General features: G+C 34.8%; 2 protein-coding genes across 2 annotated transcripts; one reads left to right on the top strand and one right to left on the bottom strand.

Moving 5' to 3' along the window:
- The first annotated feature begins 1,881 nt into the window (after window positions 1–1,881).
- Window positions 1,882–11,318, top strand: LOC135154813 (uncharacterized). Its single transcript, XM_064102967.1, has 6 exons — window positions 1,882–1,952; window positions 4,243–4,268; window positions 5,061–5,171; window positions 6,553–6,703; window positions 7,736–7,851; window positions 8,225–11,318. The coding sequence occupies exons 2-6, from the start codon at window positions 4,248–4,250 to the stop codon at window positions 8,543–8,545; spliced, it is 720 nt and encodes a 239-aa protein (XP_063959037.1). The 5' UTR covers window positions 1,882–1,952; window positions 4,243–4,247; the 3' UTR covers window positions 8,546–11,318.
- On the bottom strand, window positions 8,706–15,492 carry LOC135154812 (putative nuclease HARBI1). Its single transcript, XM_064102966.1, has 4 exons — window positions 15,215–15,492; window positions 12,202–12,468; window positions 11,480–11,616; window positions 8,706–10,538 (listed from the first exon to the last, which is right to left on the bottom strand). The coding sequence occupies exons 1-4, from the start codon at window positions 15,419–15,421 to the stop codon at window positions 10,211–10,213; spliced, it is 939 nt and encodes a 312-aa protein (XP_063959036.1). The 5' UTR covers window positions 15,422–15,492; the 3' UTR covers window positions 8,706–10,210.
- Window positions 15,493–15,918: the final 426 nt, after the last annotated feature.

Genomic DNA, 15,918 nt, shown 5'->3' with positions numbered 1-15,918 from the left:
GGCATGGGTTGAGTGGCAAACGGCATTACATAATGGAGTGTCGAAATACACCATGGTCGCTTGGAAAGGAGAGAAGTTGCAATGTTGATGAGAACCTTGATCATGTGATCCGCTTGAAAAATTGTAACCCTCTTTAATATATCTTTTTAAATCTTGAGAGAAAATTTTGGAAATGCCGACTTAAATAAAATCATTATGGGGGTGAGTGATGAACGAAGTTATTAGTGTAAGACGTCACGGTCACTTTGACCCTGACAAAGAAAGCTGAGAAGTGGTAATAATGAATGAATGATGTGCATCGTGATCCGATTGTGATTTTTTTTTAGCCCACTGGGATATTTATTAATTTTGAGTGGTCATGGTGGAGGTGAATTTATACATGTTGGGGGGGGGGGGGGGGTGGCACGGGAATGATAGATAAATGATAAATTGAATGGAGTGGTGAACGTCATCACTGTCGCTTTGACCCTGACAAGAAAGCTGAAAAGTTTTCATATCTGGTCTGGTGCTGATTCATCGTGATCCGATTGCAAATTTTTACACATTGTAACGATTTTTTTTTTTAATTGAGTAGACATGGTACCACTTTTGGTTCCATGACATTTGCTCCGGCGACGATTGCTCCCATCAAAAATTTGTACGTTGAGCCAATTATAAAATCTGACTTCCAAACTAAATAAACCCTAATACTTTTCTTTACCTTAACCTGACCTAAAAGCACTATTACAATCCTTCCTCTAACCGTAGGCCTCTGATATATTAAGAACCAGAGCAAATGTCGCTGGAGCAAATGTAGCTGGAGCGAATGTCGTGTCACCACCGTGTGCACGGTTACCTATTTTGGGGGTGAGAGCTGAACGACAATATTTGATGCGTCGAAATAGGCGTTTTTTAATTAAAAGGTGGTTAATAAGAACAGTAGGAACATGGTGAGAAAATGTCAATGTCTCAAGAGATAGGCGACGTTCATTAAGCAGATAAATGTAATATCTTGACGAGATAATGCATTAAGTTCCAACAAAATTTATTCCAATGAATTCCAACTTGTCGACGTCTATATCCTAACGTCTTCCTCAGGGATACACGATAAACCATGGAGCTATATAGCTCTATGGATAAACGAACAATGACAAGTTATTGAATAACTGATGCATTATATCACTATTATTCGCGATTATTATATTCAATCGCAAGCACGACTTTCTACATAATGGGGGAGATGTAAAGGGATGGGGTGGTGACAGGCGGTCGCTTTCTTGAAAGAAAGTTTGTGAGACACGTGTCTCCAGACTAGAGCGACAGTAAACAAGATCGGTAAGATAAAGAAAGAATGTTTGTCCAACTCTCATACTTGACCTCTATGTTTACACACCGAATAAACTCCGAGTAAAATACAAAGTAATAAATATTGAGCCTCGTATTTCTTTCGGCCCTGGCCTGAGCAGCTAACCATGGTGCTACTTTTGCCATTTTCATCAACTTTTTTTCCCAGTTGATTTGCAACCCTATTCAACCACGACCTTTTTCAATATGGACACTAAATCAGTGCCACCAGCAATATCTTTTCTAAGATTTAGATGGAATAATGCCATGTACGGGATTTCTGAACTTCTAACTCCTTTGTGGACTTTCACTTTTTCAAATGCAGGACAGTGTCACCCTTTTGCAAATAGTACAGACAGCCAGGACAGAAGTTCAGGAAAACACACTTATGGGGTGTTGCAAGAAAGTTACGTTGCAATTGATTGCTAATCGACTGCAACTTTGCAGCCGATTCCGATCGACTGCAACTAGCAATCAATCGCAAATTTGCGTTGCAAGAAAGAGGCTTGCAATTGAACGCAAGTTGCAGCTGATCGGCAGACGATTTGCAGCTGTAAACAGGGTCTGCAGCACAAGACTAGCTGAAAAAGCAAAATATTGGCTTGCAACAATCCTGTTTGTGGAAGAGAGTAAGTAGAAAATATTCATTTTTCAGACGATTCTTTCTCCATAATGTATGTTTTTAGAGAATTTATATATTTTAGACCTATGCCAGGGAAAAAATAATTTTTGAAAAAGTGAAAATAAATCTTTATCGCCGATCGAAATTTCACCTTCAACAAATTTTCTACAGTACAATTTCAATACCAGTCCCACACTTGACTTTTTGTGTCGGTTATGCACGGTTGTATCAACAACACGGCAGGTCATTGCCGGTGCAGTGCTGTTAAAAATCACCCATAAGCAAGTAAATGTATAGCTCTAATTATGTATGAAACATCGAAAATGACCTTTAAAGATTATTTTTGTTCTTATTTGAAATGATTTTTTAAGTTATATCGGTTTCAACGGCGAATAGCCATCCAGTAAATAAAGACTTTTTTGGCATTACAGTCTAACGTTAGGGGCCTAGACATTTCCACAAAAAAAGATTCCTCTCCATTTGTCTCTCTTTTTTTTAAGAGTCTGTCTAACGTTACCTCGAGCGAAGTTCGTGCAGGCCCTACTCCACTTCACTACCGCTACACTATGCTCCACCCACCCGAAATTCGTGACTGAACTCTCTGATATTCCGAGTGACAAAGGTGGGATTTTATGGGGGGAAAATATAAAATTCATGCAACATCACGATCTTTAAAAACAATTAGGCCTAACTAATATTTTTACTTACACCCAAGTTTCACTTTTCCATGCTTCTATCAGTCACAAAATTTGTGATTTAGAGCCAACACACAGTTCCTCACAAAAATAAATAATTTGCTGCCGTATCGCGCATGCATGCAATATTTTGAAATCGGCAGCGAATTATTTATACGTGTGAGGAACTGTGTGTTGGCTCTAAATCACAAATTTTGTGACTGATAGAAGCATGGAAAAGAAGTGAAACTTGGTGTAAAGTAAGAATATTAAATTCAATTATTTTTAAAGGTCGTGATGTTGCATGAATTTTATATTTTCCCCCATAAAATCCCACCTTTGTCACTCGGAATAGCAGATAGAGTTTACGGTCTCAAAGTTCGGGTAGGTGGAGTGTAGTGTAGCGGTAGTATGTAAGGTGTAAAATGTAAGGTCATTTTGTATTAGCACCTAAGACATTGGAGTAGAATATGGACCCATATTTAAGGACATTTTCTAAAAAATGGGGCCATGCTTAGGGATTTTCCAGCATAAAACCATACGCAATGTTTAGGGGTTTCTTCAAAAAAGGCAACCCATTCCTGCGGCATATCCCCATATGCCTTATCTCGTGAGTACCCCCCCCCCCCTCCCTGGGCTACTATGTAGCTGACTCTCGATTTTTATGCAAGCACATGAGGTGCTATATAGATGACAGATTTTTTTCACTTTAAATTGTTAAATGGATGATTACAATGCTTTTCCAGGTGCTTTCAGTTAAAGGGTGTCTCATATGGTGCATCATTATTAATATTGAATGCATAATCATGATTTTATTTTTACATCCTTTTACATCAAGCACAATACTCGGGGGGGGGGGGGGGCATTTGGCATATGGTCCCCCTTGACATTTTTCAGAATAAATCTGCCACTCAAAATTTTATTCCCGCTCCACTGACTGACGTTTTACTTTCAAGTCTCACACAACTTTTGATACTAAATTTGCCATTCCCAGGTACAGGGTCAGGAAATTTTGCAACATTATGTTTGTTTAAGTACATGTCAGACAAAAACATGATTACATGTAAAAAGTCAATATTCATAACTTGGTAATTTTTTTTAAGTGACAATAGTAATTTAATGTCACTGATGAACTTTGTCTTGAAAATAACAATAAAAAAAAATCAAAGAAGTTAAGAAAAAATATTAAAAAAAAACATGAATTGAAAGGAATTTATTTTGATACCAGATTTTTTAAAGTAAATTGAATTGACTGCGATATTTGAAAAAAAGTTTCTAGAGAAAAAAAATCAGTGCATTTGGACCTTCATAGAATAGATATAAAAATTATCCGTTGAACAGTTTTATGTATTTCCCATTCACTTTGTGTATTTTCCATATATTTTCACTTAAAAGAATAATAAAAGACTCATAACATATTAAATGTATAATCATGTTTATGTTACAAACATCCTTTCAGAATTAAATATCTGCCACTTGAATTGTTGACAGCACCTGCTGACTTTATTTTTCAAGTCTCGAGCAACTTTTGAGACCAATTGCCTAGGTATGCAATTAGGAAGTATTTTTTTTTAAGTTGATACAAGAATTAAATCATAAATATGTTCTCTCTTTCTCTTCCAGGCATCATGGATTCAGCAAATTCAGAAGTAAGTACCTCTTTTGACTAATGGGGTGTTGCAAGGAGTTACATTGCAATTTGCTACACCGGTAATTTATGAAAATGATTGCTTATGTAGTTTGAATATTCTCACTTGGAAAATATATAAATATTGTATTGCAATTATGATCATGTTAGAATCTGTATGGAAATCCAAAAACTCTAAAGCATATTACAATGATTACACACCATTTTAATTTCAGTTACTTCTCTATTGTACAAAAATACACACGAAAATGGAGCATTTTTTTTTTGGGGGGGGGCAATGCCATTTTTCGATCAGGTATAGTCCCTAGCGTACTGCCCCCCCTGACAAGTCACAACTGATCTAGGAGATGCCCCCCCCCCTTTGAGAAGCAAAATTAATAATTTGTAATGTAAAAATGCAATAAAAACAGACGTATGCCTCCTCTTTTGAACTTGAATGCCTTTTTTTTGGGTATGAAATCTCCTTTATTTGAGATTGAAGACCCTTTTTTTTTCGCTTGTCAAATATTTTTGCGGACGAAATAACCTCCAAAACATATGCCCCCCTTTTGGAAAATCCTGGGTACGCCGTTGGGTATAGTACAAATGTACATAAAATGCTACAGAAATATCCAAGACCAATTATAGAGGGACAACAAAGGCCATGACAAATTGTTGGTCTTGGGTTTGCCTTGAACCCAGTAATAGGGGTACCTTGACATATAGATTGTAATTCGGATGTTTGTGTGAACTTAGTAATAAACAACATTGTGAATTACATGTGCTTTGAAACATTTATTTTTTTATCGTATAGATCAAGAAGAGAAACAGAAACTGGTCAGACCAAGAAATCTTCACAGTTTGCTCATTCGTGACAGAGAAGCACCAGCTTCTCTTTGGAAACTCTGGGCACTGTACACAGACGGTAATTATGTAAATTATCTTGCAAGGTTTCATTTAGGAAAAGAAAAGAAAGGAATTTGAAAGAGGCAATAATTTTTGTCTTGCCTGCATAGCAGAGCAAGACTAAAGGCGCCGCTTTTTCGACTGCAGCGCCATTGTCAACATTGAAATCTTACCAAGGTTAAGTTTTTGAATGGACCTAGTTCATGAAACCTGGACATAAGGGTAATCAAGTAATTTCCTGCCTTAGTTTCAGGTCACATGACCAAGGTCAAAGGTCATTTAGGGTCAATGAATTTATGATAATGTTGGGCGTATTTGTGGAATTGTCATAACCTTTAAAGTTTATAGATCTAGTTCATGAAACTTGGGACATAAGAATAACTATGTATCCCTGAATATCCTTTGCTTGTTTCAAGTCACGTGACCAAAATCAAACTCATTTAGGGACAATGAACTTTGGCCGTGATGGGGGTATTTTTTGAATTGGCATAACTTAGAAAGTTTATGGATCTACACATGTCGTTCATGAAACATAGATATACGGTTAATCAAGTATGAATGATTGTTTTGCACATGTCTTAGGTCACACGATCTTGGTCAAAGGTCATGTTGGGTCAATTGACATAGTATTTTATTATCACATGAGTGTTTTCTTTTGTGAATTATTATTAAATAGCTGTTTTCAAAGTCAGCACTGCTGCTATATCGAATAGCGTAATGCAGGTGAGACTGCCAGAGGCATTCCACTTGTCTGGACATATTCACAACATATATTTTCAATTTTGTCCCACTCAAATCACATAGCGAGACTAGGCTTCATTGTTGTCAACATTAATATTTATAAAGGGTTATTCCTTGCTGAAAATAAATAGAGTAATAAAATCATTGTTTGGTACCACAAAATCGTAAAATAGCCTTAAAAGCAGACATACTGAAGTCGAAAAGCTTCCGTATGTCCATTTTTAAGGCTATTTTACAAAATAATATTCAGGAAATATTTTTAAATTTTATCGCCTTTTCTTTCTAGCATAAAAAATTGCAACAGTGATTATATAAATCAATTTTCAATCTAATTTTTTTACATCGTTGGACCCCATGTATTATCCTGTACGCTACCGCACTTTAGAAGAATGTGTGTTGTGTTTTTGTTGTGATTGTAAAAAATAATAATTTGATGCATCATCACCTTCAAACTTTTTGATCATTCAAGTCATTTTATAACAACAGTACAAAACTATAAAGACAATATACTGTACATCAGGATTTATTTATTTTCATATCTGGTAATGTCTTTTTATACACTACTATTGTACATAATGAATAAACAAGTTAATTTTACACCTTTGAAGATAAATCATACATTTCTTTCATATTGAAATGCTCATTGTAAATAAATACAGGTAGAGGAAAGGAAGAAAAAAACCTGGGAAGAATGTGAACAATTGCTACTTCTGAATCATGGAACATCAAGATGTTGGAAGGACATTAAGCGGAAATGGAGTGATTTGAAGATTAGAGCTAATAAATATGTAGTTGAGAAGAATAAGACAGGTAATTATATTTCATAAGCATTCAAGGTTTTTTTTTCTATGAATCTAGAATTATTTTGCAAATGACTAGTTAAAGGTAAAAGGCAGTAATTGAATCACTATTTTATGAGAAAGTCTATTAAATCAAGGTTGTCAAAGTATTATCATACATCTAGCTCTGGTACATTAATGTAAACTTATCTTTGTAAATCTTGAAATCCTAGCTCAAAATGGATTATTCTGATGATTACTAACACATAAAAATGTATATGGGACACCGAATTAACATTGCTTCGAAAAATACCAAACATCTGAAGGAATTCCGTACTCATTTTTCAGCAATTATACAGTTTCTTCTAGAGGTATTTGGCTCGTATTTTTTTGTTAATACATACAAACGCTTGTGGTAATTCATTGGATTCTGTTTGAAGTCATGTTGAGATTGTTACTGCAACTGGCATTTATCTTTAAGATTTGTCATGCTTGGAAACTTATTTTGATGCCATAACCCACCACAATGTGCTATAGATGGAAGAATTGCTAATGTGGGGAGCCACTTGTGAATACACAGCACATTCATAGCAGCATTCCTTCAAACAGACATGTCACATACATTTTTTGTGTGTTTGAATTAGAAACCAACATGGCTAACAGCAATCTATATTTCTTTATTAAGTATATGTATCTAAGAACAAATGTGTACAATGCATGTTTTTAAAAAATGCACTGTCTCTTACCCATTAGATTTGTGCAAAAAGAAAAATATTCATCTCACTATTTCTCAATTTTATCACAGAAAAACATTCATGCTTCAGAAGTGGCATTCGTGAGAATTATGCAAGAAAAGAACCATCTGGAGCATATTTAACATGCTACAAATATACATAAGTTACATATCATACAGCTTTAAGTAATTAGGGAACTTTTTCCATTTGATAATTTTAGCTATAATAAATGATGAAATACCTGTATCGAATAAATTGTATCCATTTAAAATTATTGATATTCATATAGCTTCATCAATAGAGTTTATATTTTTTACTGAACTCAACAGGAGGAGGACCATTCAATCTTAATTCTGTGTTTGAGGCCGTATTAGATGCACAATGCCAGCAGGCTATAAGTGGGATATTCGGAAACGAGATAGAGGCTGGACTCCCATCATCACAGGTTAACTAAATTTTTATTAAATATGCATTTTGTTGCTTAAAAGTTTGATGTAATTATAAATATATTTTGAATGGGAGATGATTTGACCTATCGTATTATGATGCAGCAAACTTTACATCAACTCTGCATGTGAGTACCCGTTCTTCCTTGATAATCAATACTGAAAATCTGTTGAAAAAGAGATTGACATATGAAGATACCTTATGAAGGAAAGTAACTTGTTTAAAAAAAGATATCCATAGTTATTTGAAATTGGGACACAGCTTCTGAGACAGCAGCTACCTTAAGAATTTGAAAGGAAGTGTAAATGAGATATTTTAATAACAAAATGAAGGTTACTATTGATATTCCTTTTTCTCACTTTTAAAAACAGGACACAGATTCTGAGACAGCAGCTGCCCAGATTTTTACTACAATGGCAACTAGTGTGCAACCATCTGTGCCATCTCTACCCAGTATCCCAGTTACCGGTATTCCTGTTCGCACAATTGCCACCTATCCTTCAACTTCAAGAACCACTCAGGCCACTAAGAAGAGAAAAGTTCAGCACAACTCATATGAGGAAGAGTCCTTAAAGCTAAAAAAACAAAGAATTGAGTTGGAAAAAAGAAAACTAGTGTTGCAAGAGAGATGTGTCGTTGCCCTTGAAGAAATAAGAGATATGATCAGGCAATTCGTTGAAAAGGAGTGTTAATCAGAGTGGTTTGTGACCCACAGATCTTGCCTGATTTCTCTTGCAAAACTAGTTTTTTTTTTCAAATCAATTCTTTCTTTTTTAATTTAAAGGTTTCCACAAAGAAAAATTGTTTTAAGAATTTCTTTTGATTTTTTCATCTTTTGTTTCTCTTTTTTTTCATTGGAAATTATAACAGACCATTTAACAACTAAATTAAACCCTAAATTAATTAAACAGACCAATCAGAACAAAAAACGCTTTTATGAATTTCATCTTCGATAGACTTTGTACACAAAGTATAAAAATGAGCCATTTTCGGCTTGACATTGTCTCGTATAAAGTCACATGGCGTCGCGATGCTATACCCGTATATGGCAAAATTGGTCTCAAAAGTTGCACGAGACTTAAAAGTAAAAAGTCATAACATTTTGCGGCACTATATTTTTTGCGTTTCGGAAATATTGCGCAAAGCGTTGAGGGGGCCATCAGTCCTTTTAGGGGTTAAAGGGGAATCCAACCCAAATAAAAACTATGGGAAAGTTGTCCTTGCCACTTGTCATAATTTACTTACCTAGTTGCCAATTTGAATCTACATAGTATTAGTGATCTCAATTTTAAAGCAGCTATAACTTTCTTATTGCTTGTCCGATTTCTTTCAAACTTTCACCATTCTGTTTAATTTATTTTTCTCCTTCCCAACACAACATTTTATGGCCAAGGCTGGATTCCCCTTTAAGGGTATTTTATCTCACTGGTTTTAACAGAGATAAGATATCTTATTTTATATGAGATGAAATGGATCTCAGAATACCACCCCTGGTCTATACTGAACTTCGTTCATGCAAGAGAAAAATGATTCAGAATAGCATTCAGGTTTTTCAAAACTTGAATGAAAGGTAAAACCCGTACATCACAGAATAAACAGCCCATACAATTATTGATTATTTACCATCATTTTATCACATTTTGATAGATGATAACCTGTATAATTGAAAAGTTAAAGGTCAAGTTCACCTCAGAAAAATGTTAATTTGAATCAATAGAGAAATATCAGACAAGCATATTGCTAAAAAATTCATCAAAATCGGATGTAAAATAAGAAAGTTACGACATTTTAAAGTTTTGCTTATTTAGTCACATGCAAACGAGAGAATCGATGATGTCCCTCACTCACTATTTCTTTTGTTTATTATTGTTCGAATTATACAGTATTTTAATTTTGGCAGATCTGACAATGAGGACAAACTTGACTGAACTATAAAATATTAAGCAGTGGTAATTCCAGGGAGAAATAAAACTCTGTTTCACTTGACAATGAGGAGAAAATCAAAATATTTCATTTTTCATATGATAAAATACAAAAGAAATAGTGAGTGAGTGATGTCATCAGTTCCCTCATTCGCATACCAACCGAGATGTGCCTAAACTATTTTGTGAAATTAAGCGAAAATTTAAAATGTCATAACTTATTTTACATCTTATGTTTGGTTGGATTTTTTTCTTTTTACTCAAATCAACATTTTGTTTGGGTGGACTTGTCCTTTAAGAATGTCCTGTTTCACTTCATGCTGATTTTAATATATTGCTTTCTCATCACAATGTGTAAAGTTATGTCTAAACTTATTGCTTCCTTCAGTCCAATGCTTTGTAATTGTCTGTTCAACATATATAATGAACTGTAATTCATGTCTCAAATGTCCTTACAATATCTGTACGCACAGCTGTGCCTGTAGGGTCCACTTCTCTGTTAATGTCAGCCCCATTGGCACCAACACAGCCATCTTCCACAGCCTGCCTCTGATCCTCATCATCACTATCCTCATCTGAGTCGTCAGCATCATTCCGTTCCCTTTGTAGATCCTTGCTTATGTTAAATAACACACAGCAAGCTGTAATTATTGGGCATACACGTTCTGGTTGAATCTGCATGCCATGGCCTAATAAGCACCGAAATTTATTTTTAAGCTGACCATTGACATCTTCAATCATGACACGGGTTCTTCTGTGTGCCCTACAGATGGTTTAAATGAAAATAGAAAAAAAATGAATATTTAAATCGTATTCATGGTGTTTGAACAGTATATGGATGAATAAGTGAATAAATGGACTCATCCACAACCTATGTGGTGGAAGTGTCTATTATTTGTTCAATAATCCATCTATCACCCCCTTCAATTATAATCTTATAATTTCAGGATAACTTGTACATCAACTGAAATATAGAGGTGATCTAAATTGTACAATGTAAAATATCTGCACCCATTTATTGTAAAGAGTTAGTTTTTGTCTTGCCTTGCATAGCAGAGTGAGACAATAGGCACCATTTTCTGACCGCAACAGCAATGGTGGCGTCAACATTGAAATCCTAACCCAAGATTAAGTTTATAAAATGTCATCATAAATTAGACAGTATATGGACCTAGTTCAAGTAACTTAGATACAAGGGTGATCAACTATTACTGAATATCCTTTCCGAGTTTCAGTTCACGTGACCAAGGTCAAACGTCATTTAGGGTCAATGAATTTTTGATATGTTCCACTTGTTTTCTCATTGAATACCAAAAATAATCCCCTTTTCACTCTCTCAATTAAAATTATAATACTTGCAATGATGTAACTTCTGAAGGTTTTCATGGTGAAGAAGAATAGTGTAGTAGGTACATGGTGTACTGTGAAACCTACTACACTAGAAATAGGTTTTCATTTAAACTACTTATATATTCATTTTATTCATTTAATTCAAAATTCACAATTTGAAGTGTCTTTGAATTTCAATAAGAATCTTTTTTTAGATTAAAATCAGTGATCCTTAGCATTTTCATATTTCTGTACTTGTGAAAGTAGGATTATTTAAAGAACTTAATACATGGTTAAACCAAATGGTAGTTGAGTCAGTGGCAAAATACATGTTACATTATTTAAGAAATATTACAAAATTTGAATCAATCTTACGTGTTATAGGCAAACTCTGCAGGGGTTGTCGGATTTAAGATGGGGGTCATTAACCAAGGTAGGAGAGGGTACCCCGAATCACCCAAAATGAGTCCTTGGAGTCTCCCTGCTCTATACTTTGTGGCCAATCTGCTATTCTGTAGTGAAATATTAGAATGAGTAAGAGATGGTAAAAATGGTTTTGATACATTGACTAATTTATGAAATATATATCAAATTAATATGTCAATGTGATATAATTCTTTTTGTATTTGTATTCAATATTATTAATGAAATGGTAATAGATTTGGTTAAAGAATACATGCATTTCAACTCATTTAATCACTCTACATGGACATGGAATTTATTTATGTTATTTAATACTGCCTGATAGAGATGAAAATATCAAATATTAGATGTAATTACACATCTGTTCTATGTTTTGTAATTGTAATTTATTTATTAAAAAATACATATAAACTACATGAATGAAGTCAATAAATATCAGTGTTTGTTTATATTTATAGTGTAATATATGTCAATATCATATCGTATTCTATTCATTTATTTATTAGTATTAAATGATGTGAAAATGTGTTGCAATATATATTAATTTATATTAACATGTTATTTATACAAATTTTAGTAGTGTTCAAAAGAGACAGTTATAGAAAGTATGAAATATTCAATATTTAAGTAATGTTTACAAAAACATTTTAAAACCCAAATACAAAAGACAGTACCTGCAAGATCCTGCTGTCATGGGTTGAGCCCGGCCAACGGGCGACAACATTTGTGATTTTATAGCTAGGATCGCACACAAGTTGCACGTTGATAGAGTACTGTTGATGACGGTTTCTATAAACATATTCATGTGGCCCTAGTTTAGTACCATGCATTCCTACATGTGTGCAATCAATGATGCCATTAATTCTCGGGAAATTCGCAATGCGATGGAAATCGGCCATGTTTCGAGCTACTTCCTCCTCCTCAGTTGGAAACTTGATTACCTAAAAAAAATAGTAAGAAAGTAATGCAGATATTGAACATGGATTTGTTGTCTTCAATATTCAGTTAACATGACTGTTTACTTGTATTTGATTGAATACTGAAAGTGCTGATAATTCAATAACAAGATTTTTAAAATACTTTATTAATGCTTGCCTAATTCCCCTTCTTGATTACCTATGTAAAAAAAAAGTTATGATTATACAATTGAAAGTTGTTGAAGTTACATGTTTGAATTTTGTGTGTTGATAAGAAATAAAAATAAATGTAGATTAACTCTACCTTTTGTTTCATCATACTTTCTTTCTTGATTTAATAGGGATGTATTCCAAAAAAAATAAATAAAAAAAAATAAAAAAATAAAAAAATAAAAAATGATAGAACTCAATGTCCAGTAAAGTTGGTTTGGAGAAGTACAAACAATCCTAATGCTGGACATTTCATCAAAAGCTCATCTTAAGTAACACTGAACAGTTGTAAGCAAATGAACTTTGAAGATTTATCAATATAACGAAGTAACACTTTAAAGTTTCGCTTATTTTTTACGAAACAGTGATATGCACAACTAGGTGAGTCAGTCGATGATGTCCATCACTCATCATTTAGTTTGTTTTTTATTGTTTGAATTATACAATATTTCATTTTTTTTTTAGATTTGACAATAAGAACCAACTTGACTGAATTAATCATATAGTATTAAACAGTGCTCATTCCACATGTTCAGGGAGGATTTGAATCGTTGTTTCACTTAATTGAAAATGAGGAGAAAAATAGGATATTCCCTATTTTATATACTTAAATACAAAAGAAATAGTGAATAGTGAGTCTCCTCATTTGCATACCAACCAGGATGTGCATATAACTGTTTTGTAAAATTAAGTGAAACTTTAAAATGTCATAACTTTCTTATTTTGCATCCGATTTTGATGAAATTTTCAGTGTTATATGCTTGTTGGATTTTTCTCTTTTTATTCAACTCAACTGTTTGTTGGAGTGGACTTGTCCTTGAACTTTGAATTTAAACAGAAATATCTGATTCCCACTTATTTTAGAAGGTAAATATTTTAATTGTTTTAATATTTAAATATAAAGTATTTTTTTATAAAGGTACATTATCCCAACCTTTATAAAAAGAATAATGAACAAATTCAACTATGTTTAATTAGCTTCTATTTTTTTCATAATGGCCCTTTTTTTATTATATTATATTATATAAAGACATAATGGAGAAAGAAGATATGATGATGATAAAAAGAGTGATTGGAGCAAATCTACATGGTATATATTTTAATGTAGCCGGCCTAGTTTTTTTCATGCAAGGAAAAAGTGTCACCTTCAAGTTCGAAAAAATTATCTATATTGGGCACATGATTTCCTTCCCTCTCCCAGTATCTTTTTTTTCTTTTGCAAATTATCCGGCTGCCCTTGTCTACCAGAGGATTTCGCAGGTCCTCTGCTTTATTTTAGCAGGACAGCATTGCCATCTCTCACTGAGAGCATCATGGCCATACGCATTGGAGGGGGGGGGGGGCAGTTGTGCCTCCCCCAGAAATTTTTAAAACTTACATTTAAAAAAAATGAAAATTCACCAAATCATGCACCAAATCTTTCAATTTCACATGACAAAATGCAGGAACGCCCCAATAACAAGCTCACTCACTTTGCTTGCTCGCTTTTGGGTTTTTCTTTCGAAAATTTTTTATGCGTGCTGCCCCCCCCCCCCCCCCCCCCCAGCGAAAAATGTATGTGTGCGGCCATGAGTGTGACTTATCTGGTCCTTTCTTAAATTTTCTGTCATTCCCCTTTAATTCTATTGATCTTATTTTGACATTCAACCATATAGGCCTATAAAAATTGGCTATCATATCCCCGCTCGATGAGTTTTTTGCACATTCAAGATGTGATTTATTTTTAATTTTAACTTTTTATCAATTAAGTAGCCTTCCTCCAGAATGTCCTGATCGACGAAAATGTGAAAATTTTTACATAGGCCTAATAATTTGAATTTTTTACTTGCTTGCTTTGTATTCTCACATTTTTATGGATACCCCCCCCCCCCCCCCCCCCCCCGATACTTGATGCCACCCGGACTTGTTGTAGTAATCCCTTTGGCAGCTCATAATGATGAATTAAATCATCCCACCTGATCCCTAAATGTATTTTCTGTTTAAACAATCATTTTAAATTTAAATATAATTTAGATATAACGAGGGGAATTATCTTCAAAAAGTGATAATTTGGGGTCAATTATTGCCTGGAGGCCTGGGCAAACCGGCAAAGGCCGACATACCAAATGCCACCGCCCGCGCGGCCAGTGCTAGCGGTACGTACCGGTATGTGTAGCTACTTGCTGAACTTATCGTTGATATCTCTAAAAAAATGCCGGAGGTAAGTTGCAAAGTTTTAGGGGTTTTGTTTGTGGTAATACAACATCTGATCGATGAGGTTGTAGGGTAGGCTATCCTCATTTCATTAGTCTCGGATAATATCCATTCAATATACTATTAGACCTTTAATTTTCTTTAATAATCGATGAGTTTTCAAACCGGCAAGCACTGTGCTAAATTACACGGAGCACCACGTCCATCTGCCCGTAGAGGCACAGGGGGCGGCCAGCGCCATGGCCATGCCAGGACATGAGCGGCGACTACGCGCTGCGGATCGCTAAGAACCGGGCGATAAACCCGCACGCTAGCCAGGCCTTAAATTAAAATTTAATAAGTTCGGAATAAAAATAGATGTACTCACTTGGCCCTTGATATCACACAATGCTTGGGCAACAGTATGAATGCACCGGCTTACAGTTCCGGGATCAACAATGTGATTGGTGGCGATCTCGTCGAGAATGGATCCCTTGGCAAAGAAGTTCAGTGCGATGCAGAGTTGAAGAGATTTCGACAATGAATTACTACGTTGAGTTGCCCTGTCCATCTCCTGATTATTTAGCATGTCCATGATCCTTAACACTTCATTCTTCCTAAATCTGTACTTTTTTTTAAACTGTTTATCCGTAAAATCAACCAAGGGATCCACTCTCGACTCTGGGACATGGCGATGGATTGCCTCACCCTCAGCCATTTTGATGATTGTGAGGAGGAGTTGCGTTCAATTGCAAATTTTGCGCGTCCTCCAAAATCTCACATAAGTTACGTTCGATTTGCAATCAATCGCAAAGCTTGCGCTTGATCTACGTTCAATTGATCAAACGCAACTTCTTCTTGCAACAGGATTGAACGTAACTTGCGTTCAATTGCAGATTTGCGTTTAATCGGAGGACTTACGCTCAATTTTGGGAGTTGCGTTCGATTTGCGTTCAATCGCAAGTTTCTTGCAACACCCCATTAAAGTGTCACTTTCTATCGAATTGAGGACCACCGATCGGAAGTACGCATGCGCAGAACATGTGTTCCAAGATGCTGAGAATGAAGAACATGCGGTGAATTGTTGGTACT

This window comes from Lytechinus pictus, chromosome 7 (genome assembly GCF_037042905.1).
Source record: "Lytechinus pictus isolate F3 Inbred chromosome 7, Lp3.0, whole genome shotgun sequence".
Classification (NCBI taxonomy): domain Eukaryota; kingdom Metazoa; phylum Echinodermata; class Echinoidea; order Temnopleuroida; family Toxopneustidae; genus Lytechinus; species Lytechinus pictus.
The sequence above is the reverse complement of the archived record's forward strand: the minus strand, read 5'-3'. Positions and strand labels throughout refer to the sequence as shown.